General features: G+C 49.6%; 1 protein-coding gene across 1 annotated transcript in view; it reads left to right on the top strand.

The window, feature by feature from the left end:
* The window catches only part of GABBR2 (gamma-aminobutyric acid (GABA) B receptor, 2), a 410792-nt gene that overhangs the window by 312176 nt on the left and 83203 nt on the right, over positions 1-15413 (top strand). Inside the window, exon 10 of the mRNA XM_010847041.1 lies at positions 12316-12396. Within this exon, the coding sequence (XP_010845343.1) occupies positions 12316-12396 (81 nt within the window). The remainder of the gene's footprint in view (positions 1-12315; positions 12397-15413) is intronic.

Below are 15413 nucleotides of genomic sequence, written 5' to 3' on the forward strand. Positions count from 1 at the left end.
AAGGCAATGCCAAAGAATGCTCAAACTACCGCACAATTGCACTCATCTCACACGCTAGTAAAGTAATGCTCAAAATTCTCCAAGCCAGGCTTCAGCAGTACATGAACCGTGAACTTCCAGATATGCAAGCTGGTTTTAGAAAAGGCAGAGGAACCGGAGATCAAATTGCCAACATCCGCTGGATCATGGAAAAAGGAAGAGAGTTCTAGAAAAACATCTATTTCTGCTTTATTGACTATGCCAAAGCCTTTGACTGTGTGGATCACAATCAACTGTGGAAAATTCTGAAAGAGATGGGAATACCAGACCACCTGACCTCTTGAGAAACCTTGGGGTTACTAGATCCTAAATTGTCTCATGCCACTGACCTCAAAAAAGGCTTCTCAATGAGGTCGGTATGCTGTTTTCTGCTGTGCCCTTCAAGTCCTCCCTCTCCCTGTCTGTTTCTCTCTCCCTCACCTCCTGCCCTTTTAAGCGGGGACCGTGGCACAGCAGAGCTGACTTACAAATAGCCAGCCCCAGCAGTGGGGCTCCCTTTGCAGAGACACCCAGGCTGCCTCAGTGCTCGCTGGCAGGATCTTGGAAGTCGGCTCATCCCACTCTCCCTCTGAAGACCTTGAAAGATGCTGTTTTTGGCTTCTTGTTTATAAAGTTCCTGGTGCCTTCTAAACCCTTTTATCTGTTGTAGAGGAAGCATTTAGTAGGAGGCTCTGTTACCATCTTTGTAAAACTAAAACACAAAGTAGTTGGAAATGGGAGGCAGTTTAAGGAAAAAGATGAAAAGGAGAGCCAGGAATCCACGGTCCTGCTCGACTTTTTTATTCCAGAAGAGTAGGGTTGATATCACAAGAGTGTGGCACACAGTAGACCCTGGTGCAAGTTTATTGAATTAATCTGCAGGCAAAAGACCTGAATTCAAGCCTGTGCTCAGAAGTTTACCAGCAATGTGACCCAGGGCAAGTCACTTCATCTCCCTAAGCCCCAGTTCCTTCTCTGGAAAATGGATGACGCTAATGCAACCCTGCCTGTCCCCTGGGGCTGGGCTGTATGAGATCTTGCTCTATAAATTCTGGGTGATAGGAAACTAGTCACCTCACTAGCATGCTGCCTCATTCCTGACTAGCTGTTGGTAAATGTTTGCTGAATTGGTGAGTGATTCAGCTCATGGAATTTTGAAAGCATGTGCATTTATTTGTGGTCTCCAGTGGCTTGAGTCTAGGCAGAATGTCTGACAAACAGCGGCTGATCTTGACAACAGAAGCATAAACCAAACCTACCTCACAATGGCAGCCACTGCTGTCCCAGGCTAGAGAAATGAACGTTTTTTTGCAAAGTTAGGAGTGCTGGATAGACAGAACTACCTCTAAAATAATGTGTCAGGGACCTCCTGGTCCCTCTTGAGGGTGAAACATTTTGAATCCAGAGAGGGATTCAAAGCCCAAGCATGACCTTCCTCACCCCTGGCTTTCCTCCATTCAGTCCATTTTCAAGACTTCCCAGTGACCTTACCTCCCAACAGGACAATCCTAGAGGGAGCAGGTGTGCCGGATGCCATCATTGTCCCACCCGTAGTCCCTGAGCATTCATGGTTCCAAACAACCATCTTATTAAGAGCACCTGTACTTTTCACCCTGTGCAAGGAGCAGGGCCAATATCCAGGGAGAGAATGCTTCCAGGGCAGCCCGGAGCTGGGCATGGATGAGGAGTAGAGGATAAATCCCCCAGTGTCCTTCCTCCCTTGGTTGGAAACTCCCAAGAACCCAAGGTGTGTCTGCTCTGTCTACTGAGGTCCCCATGGAATTGAGCCTCAGCTGGGCTCTCAGGAACCTGCTCATTAATGTACCTTGCCCTGGCTCCCTTCCCTTCCCTGTCTCACCTCTCCACACGCTATTAGAGTATTCAAGGATCACTCCCAAATAAATTACATGCACTCTCTCTCTTGTCCCAGGCACCCTTCTGAGGGATCGACCCATGCTGTAGGTAAGGCAGGTATTAGTATCCCCTCACCACACACCTGGGGTGCAGTGGGCCTAACCCCCTTTCAACTCCAAGTTCAGAACGCCTCCCTCCAGGCCATTGCTGACTTGCACCAAATCACATGTAGATAAGGATGAATACTAGGGAATTGGCGCTTTTTTTCCCCATAAGAGAAGAAAGAATCCATGTTACTAACGAAGTCTAAACATGGCTCAGAATTTGCAGCAGGGAAGGAAGTTGAGCGAAGCCATGATTAGAGCCTTGTTTATGCTGTTCTTGGTGAAACCCCAGCATCTGCTGCTCTAACTCACCACCCCTGCCTTCATTAGGCCTGTTTGTAAGAATTCGGTGAATGACAATCTGCTTGAATTCTGCACTGCTTCTGTGCAGCATAAAGGACTCAGACTTTGGAGTTTTATACTTCAGCACCTGATCTGAAAGAATGGGGTCTTCCACCATCTAACGACATAATTGTCATTCAGAAGGTACCTATGAAATGCAGGCTTGTCCTCCCCACTTGCAAACATTAATTACCGTTTGGTCTTCAGGGTAACAGATATGGTTCTATTCAGTGTGCATTTCCTGAGCATCTGCCAGGTGCTTTACCAGCTCCTCTGGGAAAGCCAAGTTGAATAAGATACGGCCCCTCCCCGCAGGGGCTTCATAATCTCCCTGGCCAAGTGCCAGTGCCTATAAAGGAGGGAAGATAATTTCCAAGAACCTACTAGAAAACTTTCAGAGCTAGTTTGACTCCAGTTTGAAACTCAAGGCTGATTTTTAATATCTTTTTCCTTCTGTGAAGGCATGTATCATAGCCCTCTTCACTAAGCCGTTGGTTTGGAAAGAGCAGTTGGTTGGACTGCCTCTCAGCTTGACGTAATTGAGTGGAGACATAGTCCACTAAACTGCAGGTTACACCTGAAGGGTTGTGGGTCAGCAGAAATGGAAGGACACAGATGAATATGGGTTCTTTCAGGCTGGAAGTCTGATCCTGAGCTTGATGCCTCTCATCCTCATGATCCAGGGCTTATTTTTCTTGGAGCTCAAGGAAGATGGCTTGGAAAGACAGAAGTATTTAGCAGACCTTGTCTTTCATTGAGCCACAAACTCTCCATGTTGAGGGGAACCCTGACTTTCCTTTACAGCATTGTCTCTGCTTGAAGGCCTCCAGTGACAGGGAACTTACCTCCTATCATGTGGAAAGTTTATGAGTTTCGAAGCAGGCATACCTAATCATTGCTAGCCACGCACTGTGGCTTAATCTTTCTGAGCCATCTTTTAGCACTTATTTTAACACATTATTGACCAGGGGATTTTTGCAGAAACTAACACCTGTGGCTGGTGATTTGTTATGTAAGTGAGTATTGAAATATCTCCTGTGAATAACAGTTGGCTAAGAAAAGATGTGTTAATACCTCTCTGGTCAATAACAAGTTAAAGTAGTAAAATGAAAGGTTTTCCTTGCTTAAAAGTAATGGTGAGAATCCACTGACATGAGGCTGTGAATGAGCCTGGCTCAGTGACTAACGCAGATGAGAGCCGTGACAGCTACGGGCTTCCTGCTTCTCTCATGACACTCTTCACAATGATCCCAGATTTACCATGTCCAGAACTGCTTGAGCAAGGTGCTGTCTTGCTTCCTCAGGACACACTTCACACTCCTCATTTGATGGAATGTTCTTATCACTGGTCCATGGAAGCCCCTCTGCTTGTTTGTCTATACCTTTATTTCCCTTATTTATCCTCATCTGCCCCAAGAAAGGCAAGCATTCTAAGTGTTTAATGCATATCTTGTGTTTGTATGTGTCCTTGCAAAATGTGTATTGCGGTTTTGTGTGCATATTTTGACTCTGCATCGAGGCAACTGGATGTTTCTTTATTTTCCCACTCAGCACTTTGTTTTTGAGCTACTCCACATGGCCAAGTGTACATCTAGGCCGTGGCCCTCACAGGACATAGCCTCCACTCCCCTGATGACACCACCTAGATCACCTTCAACTCCCTGGCTCCACACGTAGTGAGTGTCCTTGGACATGTTCCCTATGAACCCAGCTGGCGTTTCTTGAGGACAAATGCCCACGAGCTGAATTGTGGGGTCAGAAGGTGTGTCAACACTGAACATGCCTAAAATTTGCCAGACAGCTCTCAGAAATGTCCCTACCCACGCAGCTCCTACCAGCATGAGGAATTCCATGTCCCCACCTCCCACCCTCAGTTGGTGTTTCCCATCTCTCTCATTGTTTGCCAGTCTGAAGATATAAAGTAATATTGTACTGTGGTTTTAAGTGTCATTTGTCCCTGATTACTGATGAGTTTGGGCATTTCTTCCTGTGCTTGTCAGCCATTTTTTGTTAATTGTCGGTTCTGATCCTTGGACCACTTTTATTTTGAGGGTATTGCCTTTTTCTTGTTGATCTGCAAGAGTTCCTCACATAATTTTGATTTCAGCTTCCTACTGGGGCTTTTCGGAGAAGGCAATGGCACCCTACTCCAGTACTCTTGCCTGGAAAATCCCATGGACGGAGGAGCCTGGTAGGCTGCAGTCCATGGCGTCGCGAAGAGTTGGACATGACTGAGCGACTTCACTTTCACTTTTCACTTTCATGCATTGGAGAAGGAAATGGCAACCCACTCCAGCGTTCTTGCCTGGAGAATCCCAGGGACAGGGGAGCCTGGTGGGCTGCCGTCTATGGGGTCGCACAGAGTCGGACACGACTGAAGCAACTTAGCAGCAGCAGCAGCAGCATTGGGGCTTTAGGCTTTGCAAACATCTTCTCCCATTCAGTCATTTGTCTCTAAACTTAAAGTCCCTGATGAACGGAAGTTCTTAATTTTGATGTGCTAATTTTCATTCTTTTTTTTTTGACCCTATGGTTTGGGCTTTTGAAGTTTCTCAATGGTCATTTCGTGGCATCAGCATGGCACAGGGGTACTGAGATGGACAAGACATAGCCCTTGCCATTAGGGAACCCTGGTCTAGTAGGGGGCAGACACAGGACCCCCCACCTGAGTATTATAGGTGATAAGGGCATTCAGAGGAAAGTCTGAATCTGCTCCACTTGGCAGATTCCAGGAAAGCTACCTGGAGGAGGCAGCATTCAAGATTAACTCTAAAGGACCAGCGGGAGTTAGCCAAGAAGAAGTGAGGAAAGGTGTTCTAGATGCAAATAACCCATTGTATCTGTACATGTTCTGTGTCTCCTCAGGCATTCAGCTTTTGTCTCTGGGACAGTTTGCATAAATCAGTGGACAGGTCTACCCTTGGCAAGATTATTATACTCCTGGGGCATTTGGCCAGTGTCCACTTAACCTGTTAAAAATCTCAAAACAAATGTCGACGAAGTTAACCTATTCAAAATGTGGCAGTGGCGTACCGTTTGTGCTAGAGACGAGTTGGGAGGAGGGCTCCAGGCCCAGGGAGGCCTCTCTGCCTGGTGCTGCTGAGAGGTACTGCTGAGACCTGTTTGCGCCCCATGGGAGGACAGTGACCGTCGAGGTCCTGTCCATGGGCAGTGACCAGACTTCACGGGATGGGGTGTGTGCATGCATGCTCAATTGCTCAATTGTGTCCAACTCTTTGTGACCCCACGGACTGTAGCCTGCCAGGCTCCTCTGTCCATGGCGTGGGTGGGTCAATGAAGTAAAAAATCACTTCCCGAGGGATGGCTGACCAGCCTGGAGAAAAGCAGAATCAGGACTCAAAATCACCATGTCCCTGTCTCTGAAGCCTGGGAAGGGAAGTCTCAAGATGCACGCTTCAGTTTGGAGTGGAAAGACCCTTCAGAGCAGTTGCAGAATCATGGAACAAGAGCAAGAGGGCACAGAGATTTCCACATCTAGCCCACTTGTTTTATCAACACCCAGGCAGAGGAGGGCACTTCCCCAGGACTCATTACCGAGAAGACAGCAAAACCAAGACCCCTTCCAGGGGCCCTGTCCTCCAGCCAGAGCGCTTTCCTTTCCCTGAGTCCTAGAATGGAGTAATTTTATAGAATCTTTGATTCTCGCTGAGCCAAGGTTGTCTTTTGTTTTACATCTCAGAGTTTTACATTTCTAGATGTTTACAACAACAATTAAACCTTAAAGGACACATGTACTTCCCTCGGGCTTCCCAGGTAGCTCAGTGGGTAAAGAATCTGCAGGAGACGCAGGAGATGGGGGTTCGGTTTCTGAGTCGGGAAGATCCCCTGAAGGAAGGCATGGCAACCCACTCCAGTATTCTTGCCTGGAGAATCCCATGGACAGAGGAGTCTGCCAGGCTACACACCATGGGTTCATGAAAAGTCAGACACGACTGAATGACTTGAGCATGCATGCATACATCCCTCAGTGCAGACCTTGAGTCCGTTGAGGAAGAATGAACCTTTGGTGGGGAGGGGAATAGAAGCCAGGAAGCAGGATGTGGGGTTCCAGCTGCAGCAGGAGGCAGGCAACCCTACATCTGGCCCTCCCACCCACGGGCTGCAGGCAGGAGGGAGGCAGGATCGCTGTGTGACTGAAGCGGTCCCCCAGCTGTCTCGTGGATGCTCTCGGGCCCACAGCCAGAGAGTATTTTCAGACTGGACTTTTTTCGGCAGCCTAATTTTCACCAACAGGACTTATTTTCTTTATGTATTGTCCAAATCCAAAGTTTGGAATAAAGAAAAATAAAAAATGCACTTTCCTAGGAAAACACTTTTTTTTTTTTTTGCACCACAACAAGGAATTGGTATTATCCTACAGGAAAAGGGGCTCTGTTTTACAGTATTTTGAGCCTCTGAGAACAGAGTGTCAGCGTTGCATGGTTCTTGGTTTTATCCAGCAGTTTTCAACTCTAGTTATGCATTAGTCAACTTAGGGAACTTTTAAAAATACTGCCACCCAGGGTTCACCCTTCAACCCCACCCGACAACGCCCCACAACTAGAAATTTTAATATAATGGATCCATGTTGGGACCCAGGCATCTGAATTTTCTAGAAATTCCCCAGGTGACTCTAGTGCCTGGCCAGGACTGAGAACTATTGGAACCCCTGCAGTGCACTCTGTGGGTGGAGAAACCGAGGCCCAAAAAAAGAGAATGATCTGTCCAGGGTCACACAATAAGTCAGCAGCAACTTCCAGCAGGGCAAGCGGGGCAGGGAAGCGAGCCAGTGGCAGATGCAATACCACAACCCCTTCCCCCCAAGCCTGCTCTATTCTCTCCTGACCCTGTGAATCCTCTTTCTAGCCTGTCCATAAGTCCCCTGTTCTGCAGTCTGCATGTCTGTATAAGTGGTTGATGGTCTTTGCACAACAGAGTTACCAAGGAGCCCAAGAGTTAAAAGTTGAAAGTGGCTGGGCTGTGGATGAAGGGAGAAACACAGGGGACACCATCCTTCCCCTGAAGAGCCAGGCGGGGCGGGGTTGGCTGGGCCTAGTGCAGGGGAGGGGACCCTGTGCTGCCCAGGACCGCTGAAGCGAGACTTGAGGTTCCACTCAGGAACTGACAGGCTGGCAGGAATCTCAAGGCCTGGGCACATCAAGGGCATGGCTCCAGCACAGCTTCTCACATGTCACCCCAGTGCCCTGAGCCCACAGCAACTGGAGAGGAGCAGTTCTTGCAGAAGCCTTCCTGGAAGAAGTGGATAGGATTTGGACGTGTTGGTTTGCTAGAGGCAGGTAAAAGCCACCTTCCAGGCAGAGAGACCCTTGTGGGAAACAATGATAGTAAGAAAGCGCCATAGTGTAGTAACAGTGTTCAGTTCAGTTCAGTCGCTCAGTCGTGTCTGACTCTTTGCGACCCCATGAATCGCAGCACACCAGGCCTCCCTGTCCATTACCAACTCCCAGAGTTCACTCAAACTCACGTCCATCGAGTCTGTGATGCCATCCAGCCATCTCATCCTCTGTCGTCCCCTTCTCCTCCTGTCCCCAATCCCTCCCAGCATCAGAGTCTTTTCCAATGAATCAGCTCTTCGCATGAGGTGGCCAAAGTACTGGAGTTTCAGCTTTAGCATCATTCCTTCCAAAGAACACCCAGGACTGATCTCCTTTAGAATGGACTGGTTGAATCTCTTTGCAGTCCAAGGGACTCTCAAGAGTCTTCTCCAACACCACAGTTCAAAAGCATCAATTCTTCTGTGCTCAGCTTTCTTCACAGTCCAACTCTCACATCCATACATGACCACTGGAAAAACCATAGCCTTGACTAGATGGACCTTTGTTGGCAAAGTAATGTCTCTGCTTTTCAATATGCTATCTAGGTTAGTCATAACTTTCCTTCGAAGGAGTAAGCGTCTTTTAATTTCATGGCTGCAGTCACCATCTGCAGTGATTTTGGAGCCCCCAAAAATAAAGTCTAACACTGTTTCCACTGTTTCCCCATCTATTTCCCATGAAGTGATGGGACCAGATGCCATGATCTTCGTTTTCTGAATGTTGAGCTTTAAGCCAACTTTTTCACTCTCCTCTTTCACTTTCACCAAGAGGCTTTTTAGTTCCTCTTCACTTTCTGCCATAAGGGTGGTGTCATCTGCATATCTGAGGTTATTGACATTTCTCCCGGCAATCTTGATTCCAGGTTGTGCTCCTTCCAGCCCAGCATTTCTCATGATGTACTCTGCATAGAAGTTAAATAAGCAGGGTGACAATATACAGCCTTGACGTAGTCTTTTTCCTATTTGGAACCAGTCTGTTGTTCCATGTCCAGTTCTAACTATTGCTTCCTGACCTGCATATAGGTTTCTCAAGAGGCAGGTCAGGTAGTCTGGTATTCCCATCTCTTTCAGAATTTTCCACAGTTTATTGTGATCCACACAGTGTTCAGGAACCCCACAAATAGCTCACAGTTACTTTTGTCATGACTCAAATAGCTACAACTTATTGAACACTTGCTGTGAGTGAGGCCCCAAGCCAGAAACTGCCTCTCGTCTCCTCTGTAGCCCTCACAGCCACTCTGAGAGCTGCCATTTTACACTTAAAGCCCAGCCGTTCACAGGGCGCAGCAGGAAGGGATGTAGGACCTGCAACTGGGAAGATTTTGCCCACCCAGGAGAGCTGGGTGAGGTCACAGTCACTAAACTACAAGGTCAGAGATTATGAATTATTTTTTAATCTTTGTAACTTCAGCAAAGAGCCTGGCACCCCATTGTTTATTGAGTGAGTGAAGTGATTAAGGGATTTAATATGCACAGCCTTCAGCACCCAGATGTCCAAGGTCAGCTCGGTCAGGGAAGAGAACATAGCTAACCTTCCACCACTTGCTCTTGTGAGGGATTCTTCATTATGAAATAGCTCAGGCGGGGCCTGGCATGCAGTAGGCACTGAGTAAGTATGGGCCGAATAACCAGCAACCCTGGTTGCTCAGTATGCGTAGGAAGATGTCTGAATTCGGAACTGAGACTCAAGTTCAGGCAACCCCTTAGTCGCTGCCCAGCATGTGGCCCTCAGTGTTCACTTACCAACTTGAGGCTCCTCTCTCACCTGCACGCTGGGGTGAATTACGCCTTATTCAGGGTTTGCTGGGAAACTCTGGATGCAGGAATGTGTGAAGCTCCCCTCCCCCAGCCTCCAAGCAGTGCCCCCAGGGAGAGATTACCGTGATTATGGTGTTCGTTGCAGGAAGCTGAGTATTATTTTGGTGCCGCAGGATGGATGGTACAGTGGGGTGTGTGAGTCAGAGGGGCGGGCTGTGTGGCTGGGGGCGCGGTGAGGTGCCAGCCACACCACTTTCCGGCTCCTGGTGATTTATTCCAATCAGCTTGCATATTTCATGTGCTGCCTCCCGACACCAAATAAATAAATCAGAGCCTCCTCTGAGCAGTGGGAGCTGATTAGGGCTGAGACTTCAAAAGGCCAGAGCAGGGATGCTGGAGCTCCCAGCAGAGTCTGCTAATGTGACATTTAGGAGCTGGGTGACCCCGGCAAGTGACAGCCACTTACACAGTATGAGGCCCCCCCACAAGTGGCGGGGAGACCTTTGCAGGGAGAAGGAAGTGACTTTTACAGTCCTGTGTTCCACCTCCAGTCAAAGGAATGCAGGCAGAAATGTGGCCAGTGGGATTCCCTGTTTCATTTCCTGAATTTTGATAAGGAACCAGCAGCACACCTACGTCTCTGCAGAGAAATCCACTTAGAGCCAGAGCCCAGGGGACAGCTCCCCCAGCCACAGTCTTGGAATTCCCGCTGCTGTGTCTCTTTATGACCCTTGGGCATTCTGAGCACCAGGGTCTGCAGCTCTGGGTACTCTCCTGCCCCTCTGTTGGGCAGGTGGGCACTCCTGTCTGTATTTATTATACTCAGAATGCCCAGGTGGTCCATGGAGTGGGCAGCTCAGGGCCAAAACTGTCACCTCTCAGAGATCCCGCTGAGGTAGCCACATGTGGAAGCAGTCCTGGGTTTGAGCCTCGACTCTGCTCTTGGGATCAGCGGGGCCCTAGGCAAAGCTGTAACCTGCCTGAGCCTCAGTTTTCTCATCTGTAAAGTGGGACTGAAACCACTTAACTCCACACAACTGTGAGAACTAAACAAGGAAAGGCACATAAAGTTGAATCCCCTTGGCCCTTCCCCGCCGACTCGCCACCCTGTCCCAGCCTGCGCTACTCCGGGGCCCCACTCTCTACTCCTTGCCTTTGTCTTTCTGCCTCTAACCCCAGCTTGAATGAACTCTCTGTTCAAGGGGATCCTTGTCCCTGTCTTGGTGGCATGTGGCGTGGCTGGCCAGCTCCCTTGTGAAATTGTCCCTTTCTGGTGTCCTGGCCCCTCTTCCTCAATCGCTTTGCTTCGTCTTTGCTCTGCCCACCCCAGAGATCAGTGCACCCCAGGGTCTGCCCTTGATCTTCTCTTCTCACTTGGCACTGTCCCTGGAGGTCTCCTTCCTGCCCCCTGCTCCAACTCCCAGTTTACATGCTAATGAGCCCAACTTTCTCCACCCCCCCACCCCTGCTCCCCCAGCTCCAGACCCAAGGATGTCTCTCCATGGGTACCTCAAGCTCAGCATGTCCAAACTGGAACTTGTCATCTTTCCACCTTCTTTGGCCCCTCCTGGGCTCCCCATTGGGAATGGCCCTGAGCCCCCTTGCCCCTCATTTGCTTCCTTCCCCTGTTCCCCATCTTTCCCACCCGCTGATCACCCATCTGTCCACATTTTACCTGGAGAAAAAACAACTTGTCAAATCTAATCCCCACCTCTTCATTCCTCCTACCACCACCCTGGGCAAGTCTTTGTCATGATCTAAGCCTGCCAACAGAACGGTATCAAAGATGAAGGTAAATTTACATGTATCACTTGGATCTGAAAAGATACCTGAACAAGTACATCTATCTGGAGGAACCCAGAACAGGAACATATAAAGGATAATTGGTGCTGGGTGTAACATAGAGCAGTGCGGCCTCTGAAGAATGTGAATTTTGCCTCAGGATGAATTAATAGGAATGTAACGTGCGGAATAAAGGAGGGGGTTGCCCTTTCTACTTGCTGCTGACTACTTGCATGACTTTTGATCATGCCTAAAGGGTATTGGCCAGTCCTTGGGTCTACACCCTATCAGACAGTGATATTGTGAGGTGTGGTCTAAGTCAGGGCCTGGAAATGGTGGGAAGTAGAAGTGATGTTCAGTGATGATGGTCAGTATGTGCTAATGACTCCAGCTCTCTCCACCCCCCACCCCTGCTCCCCAGCTCCAAACCCAAGGATGTCTCCATCCTGATGATGCGTGGGCACTGAGGTTGGAGGGCGGGGGCTTCCCTGGTGGCTCAGTGATAAAGAATCTGCCTGCAATGAAGGATATGCGGGTTCAATCCCTGGGTCGGGAAGATCCCCCAGACAAGGAAATGGCAACCTACTCCAGTATTCTTGCCTGGAGAATTCCATGGACAGTGGAGCCTGGTGGGCTACAGTCCATGGGATCACAAAAGAGTCAGACACAACTTAGCAGCTAAACAACAACAAAAGGTGGGGTTCCAGGCGACTGCCAGAGGGATGATGTGTTTTTGTCTTCAAGTCTCTAGAGCTCTCCCGGGGCAGAGGGAGCAGGGGTGGTCTGTGTGGTCCTAGAGGGCAGAGCCAGATGGCAGAGTAAAGTTACAGAGAAAGCATTCGGCTTGATAATGCACAAAAGACTTGGTAATAGGCAGAGAGTCCGGTTTCTTGGTGGGGGGTAAACTCCCTATCCATAGATATACTGCAGAGGATGAATGACCAGCTGGTGAGACCATGTGAGAAAGTGTTTGTGAGTCCACCTGGAAAAGGCAATGGAGGAAAGGAAAAGCCTGCAGGAATATAGCTGTGGCCTGTGGGCAAGCAAGAGCAGAGACAGGAGCACCCAGACAACAAACACAGGACTCAGATCTAACCAGCCACGGTCCCTTGTTTCCCGCAGACAGCCGGGAGGTGAAGGTGGGAGAATACAACGCTGTGGCTGACACCCTGGAGATCATCAACGACACCATCAGGTTCCAAGGTAAGGCACGTGGACTTCTCGGAGGAGGGGGCCTGCTCAGGTCCTCTCGGGCCTGGGTATTGTCTGAGAGCTGGGGACAAGCTCAGAGTCACTGGTTTCATGGAAAAGAGGGAACATCCTCTCCTCTCAGTCCGTGCACTCACTCCCTGAGGATGGGCCACCATCACTCACATGGGAGCTGAGTTCCAGCCCCTGGACGGGCCACTTGTGTTTGCATGGAGTGCTAGCTCTCACCAAGACATCTGTGTTTAAACCACTGAATGACCAGGAGTAATTCTTTTCATGTGTGGCCCAGTTAAATGTTGCTCTATCCCCCCCTCGGAGAAGACGTGGATGGGCTGGTAATAAGGCCCCTCCACCTGCTGCTCTTCTGGGAAGACCGTTCCCTCTTTTTTGCTGGAGAACTCCTCCTCAGCACTGAGAACCAGATCAGGTGACTCCTCCTCTGTTCAGCCTGCCCTGGTGGCCCCCACCTGAGTTCATGGCGCTTTTCTCTTTGCTTCCACAGTCTATCGTCTGTCACTGCCATGGCCACCATCCCTTTGCACTGAAATTACTATGCTGTTTGACCATGAGCTCCCTGACTAGATCCTATTTGACTTTAATTTCCCGGCACCAGCCAGGGTCTGGCACATGTTGGGGGCTCAGTGATATGTGATGAAAAAGTAATTCATGATTGATCAAGTCAGTGGATGGGTGGGTGGGAGGATAAATGAGTGAATGGGTGAGCGTATTAGTCAGTGAGGAAGTGGGTGGATGGATGGGTGGAAGGACAGGTGGGTGGATGGATGGATAGATGGGGGAGTGGGGCTGGTAGATGGCCAGCCTCATCAAGGAGTGGCTGGGGAGGAAGCTTGTATACCCACAGCACCAGGATGCTGTTACTTTGATTCCACTGGGAATGCAAAGACTAGACATCTGGCTTTCTGCACCTGGAGTTCCTTCTTAAATCCAAGGCCACCAGAAAAGGCGATCCCATGAACTGTTTGGTCAGCTTTTGGATCTATGGGATTCCTCCAAGCTCCAGGTGGTCTCAGAGAGGAGGCGTGGTCTTCCTGTTCCCACCTGAGGGAGCTGTCACCAAGCCCGTAGTCACATATTACCTCGTGGAGCCACAGAAAAATTCTGAAAGGTGGCTGGGTTAGTCCCGTCATCCCTGTTGTACAGATGAGAAAAAGGCTCAGAAAACCCCAAATTCACACAGCCTGTGAGAGACAAAGCCAGTTCTAACCACGAGAGTCTGATCCCCAAGACAGGGCTATTTGCTCCCGGACCTAGGAGATCTGGGTTTGCTGAATAAGGATTCTGGGTTTACAAACTGAAAGAAAAATTCAAACAAAAAATAAACTAAAAACACAAAACATAACTGAGAGGAAAAATGTGAGTAAAAAATTTTAACAGCCCAGCCAGGATAGTAACTGGTTCTAGTTAGGAAGCACGAGGCCAAGGTAACCCTGAGGCAGCAGCTGTTCCTGGCTCACCTCCTGCTTTTCAGAGCTTCTCTGCACCGCCCAGAGGGTGGATGACCAGTCTTTGAGCCCAGAGCCGAGTCAGGACGCCTCTGGACGCAGGGCAGAGCCCAGCTCTCCTGTCCTCACCCCACCCGGGTTCAGCTCTCATCCAGCCCCCTGGGCCTTACCCACCCACCAGCAGTCTAACCCCCTCAAGTCTGTTCCACCCTTGACTATAATGTTGCACTGAAAGACACCCCACTCTGAGGCTCACATAGTCCCTGCTGCTCACACACAGGGGTGGTTCCAAGACCTCCAGGATGGCTCCCTGCCCCCACTTGTCTGTCTCTCTTTCCAGTCTCCACAAGACCGCTTACAGTTCTGCAAATGTGCCTTCGCCTGTGCTGGACCCATTGCCCAGAATGCCCCTTCGTCCATGTCTTCCTCGCAAACAGCCAACTACTTACCTTCCTCCCAAGGCTCAGCTCCCACACCATCTCCTTTCTATAGCCTTTCCTGAGCCCATCGGGCAAGACTGCACTCTGCTCCCTGCCTCGCACTCAGGCCTCCCTGTGCCTGGTGCTCTCACACCACCTGTACCCTACCACTACAGGCAGTTTGCAGAGTGCTGAGAGCACAGGCTTCTGGCGAGGCAGATCTGGGTTCCAATCTGGCCAGCTTTGCCACTCACTATCTGTAAAAACCACTTAGCACCTGGAAAACTATTCCCTCACCCTGTAAAATGGGAATAATCCTCTCTACCCAGAAGGCTCTTGGATAACGCAGCCCACGCTATGTGGGAGAGGGGGGGTAGAGGAGAGGAGGAGGGGAAGTAGCAGGAAAATTTTCCAGGGCTTGAGCTTTTACTTCTAGAGACAAGAGATGGTGTTACCTCTGTCACCTTGAGTTTGCTTTTGCCTTGACTTTTGGCCTCGAAGTCGCTCGTGTATTACCTTGCATAGATGTGCTTAATGCTTTACATTAATCAAGCCAGAGGATTCTTGGCTGTTTTTGAACCTGACAGCTCCCCTATACTGTTTAGATGGTTCATACTCTTTTTATCCACTGGATGTTTCCAAACACATTTGAACTTGCTAGCAGAGTTTTTAAACACAGGTGTTCAGGGGAGTTCTCAGTCCCTGCAACCCCATCTGCCCATCCTCTGCTTGTCTCCCGGGAGTGGAGGCATAGCTGAGGCTGGCACAGCCATGCTGGGGTCACCGTGAACCCTAGTCGTTCTCCCAGGTTTGACCACTTTTGAGCATCTGGCTGATTCCACACATCCCCACTGCGAGACACACTCCTAAGTTTCACAGTCCCATAGCAGCAACCTGACCTGAAATAGCAACTGAGAAAGGAGGGATTTGTAAGAAACGAGAGGTGGGAGGGTGAGGAGGGGGTATCCCTGCAGTCTGTTCCTGGTAGAACAGGACGATTTTGCCACCATCCATAAAGATGAGTTTCCTCTGAGGCCCTCGTGGCTCCCCCCAGGTGCCTGCTGCCCCTGAAACATAAACAGGGCCATCGCTACAGCCACGTGGCAGGATGAACCCTACAGTTTCTGTC

This window comes from Bison bison, unplaced genomic scaffold, assembly GCF_000754665.1.
Source record: "Bison bison bison isolate TAMUID 2011002044 unplaced genomic scaffold, Bison_UMD1.0 scf7180017864243, whole genome shotgun sequence".
NCBI lineage: Eukaryota > Metazoa > Chordata > Mammalia > Artiodactyla > Bovidae > Bison > Bison bison.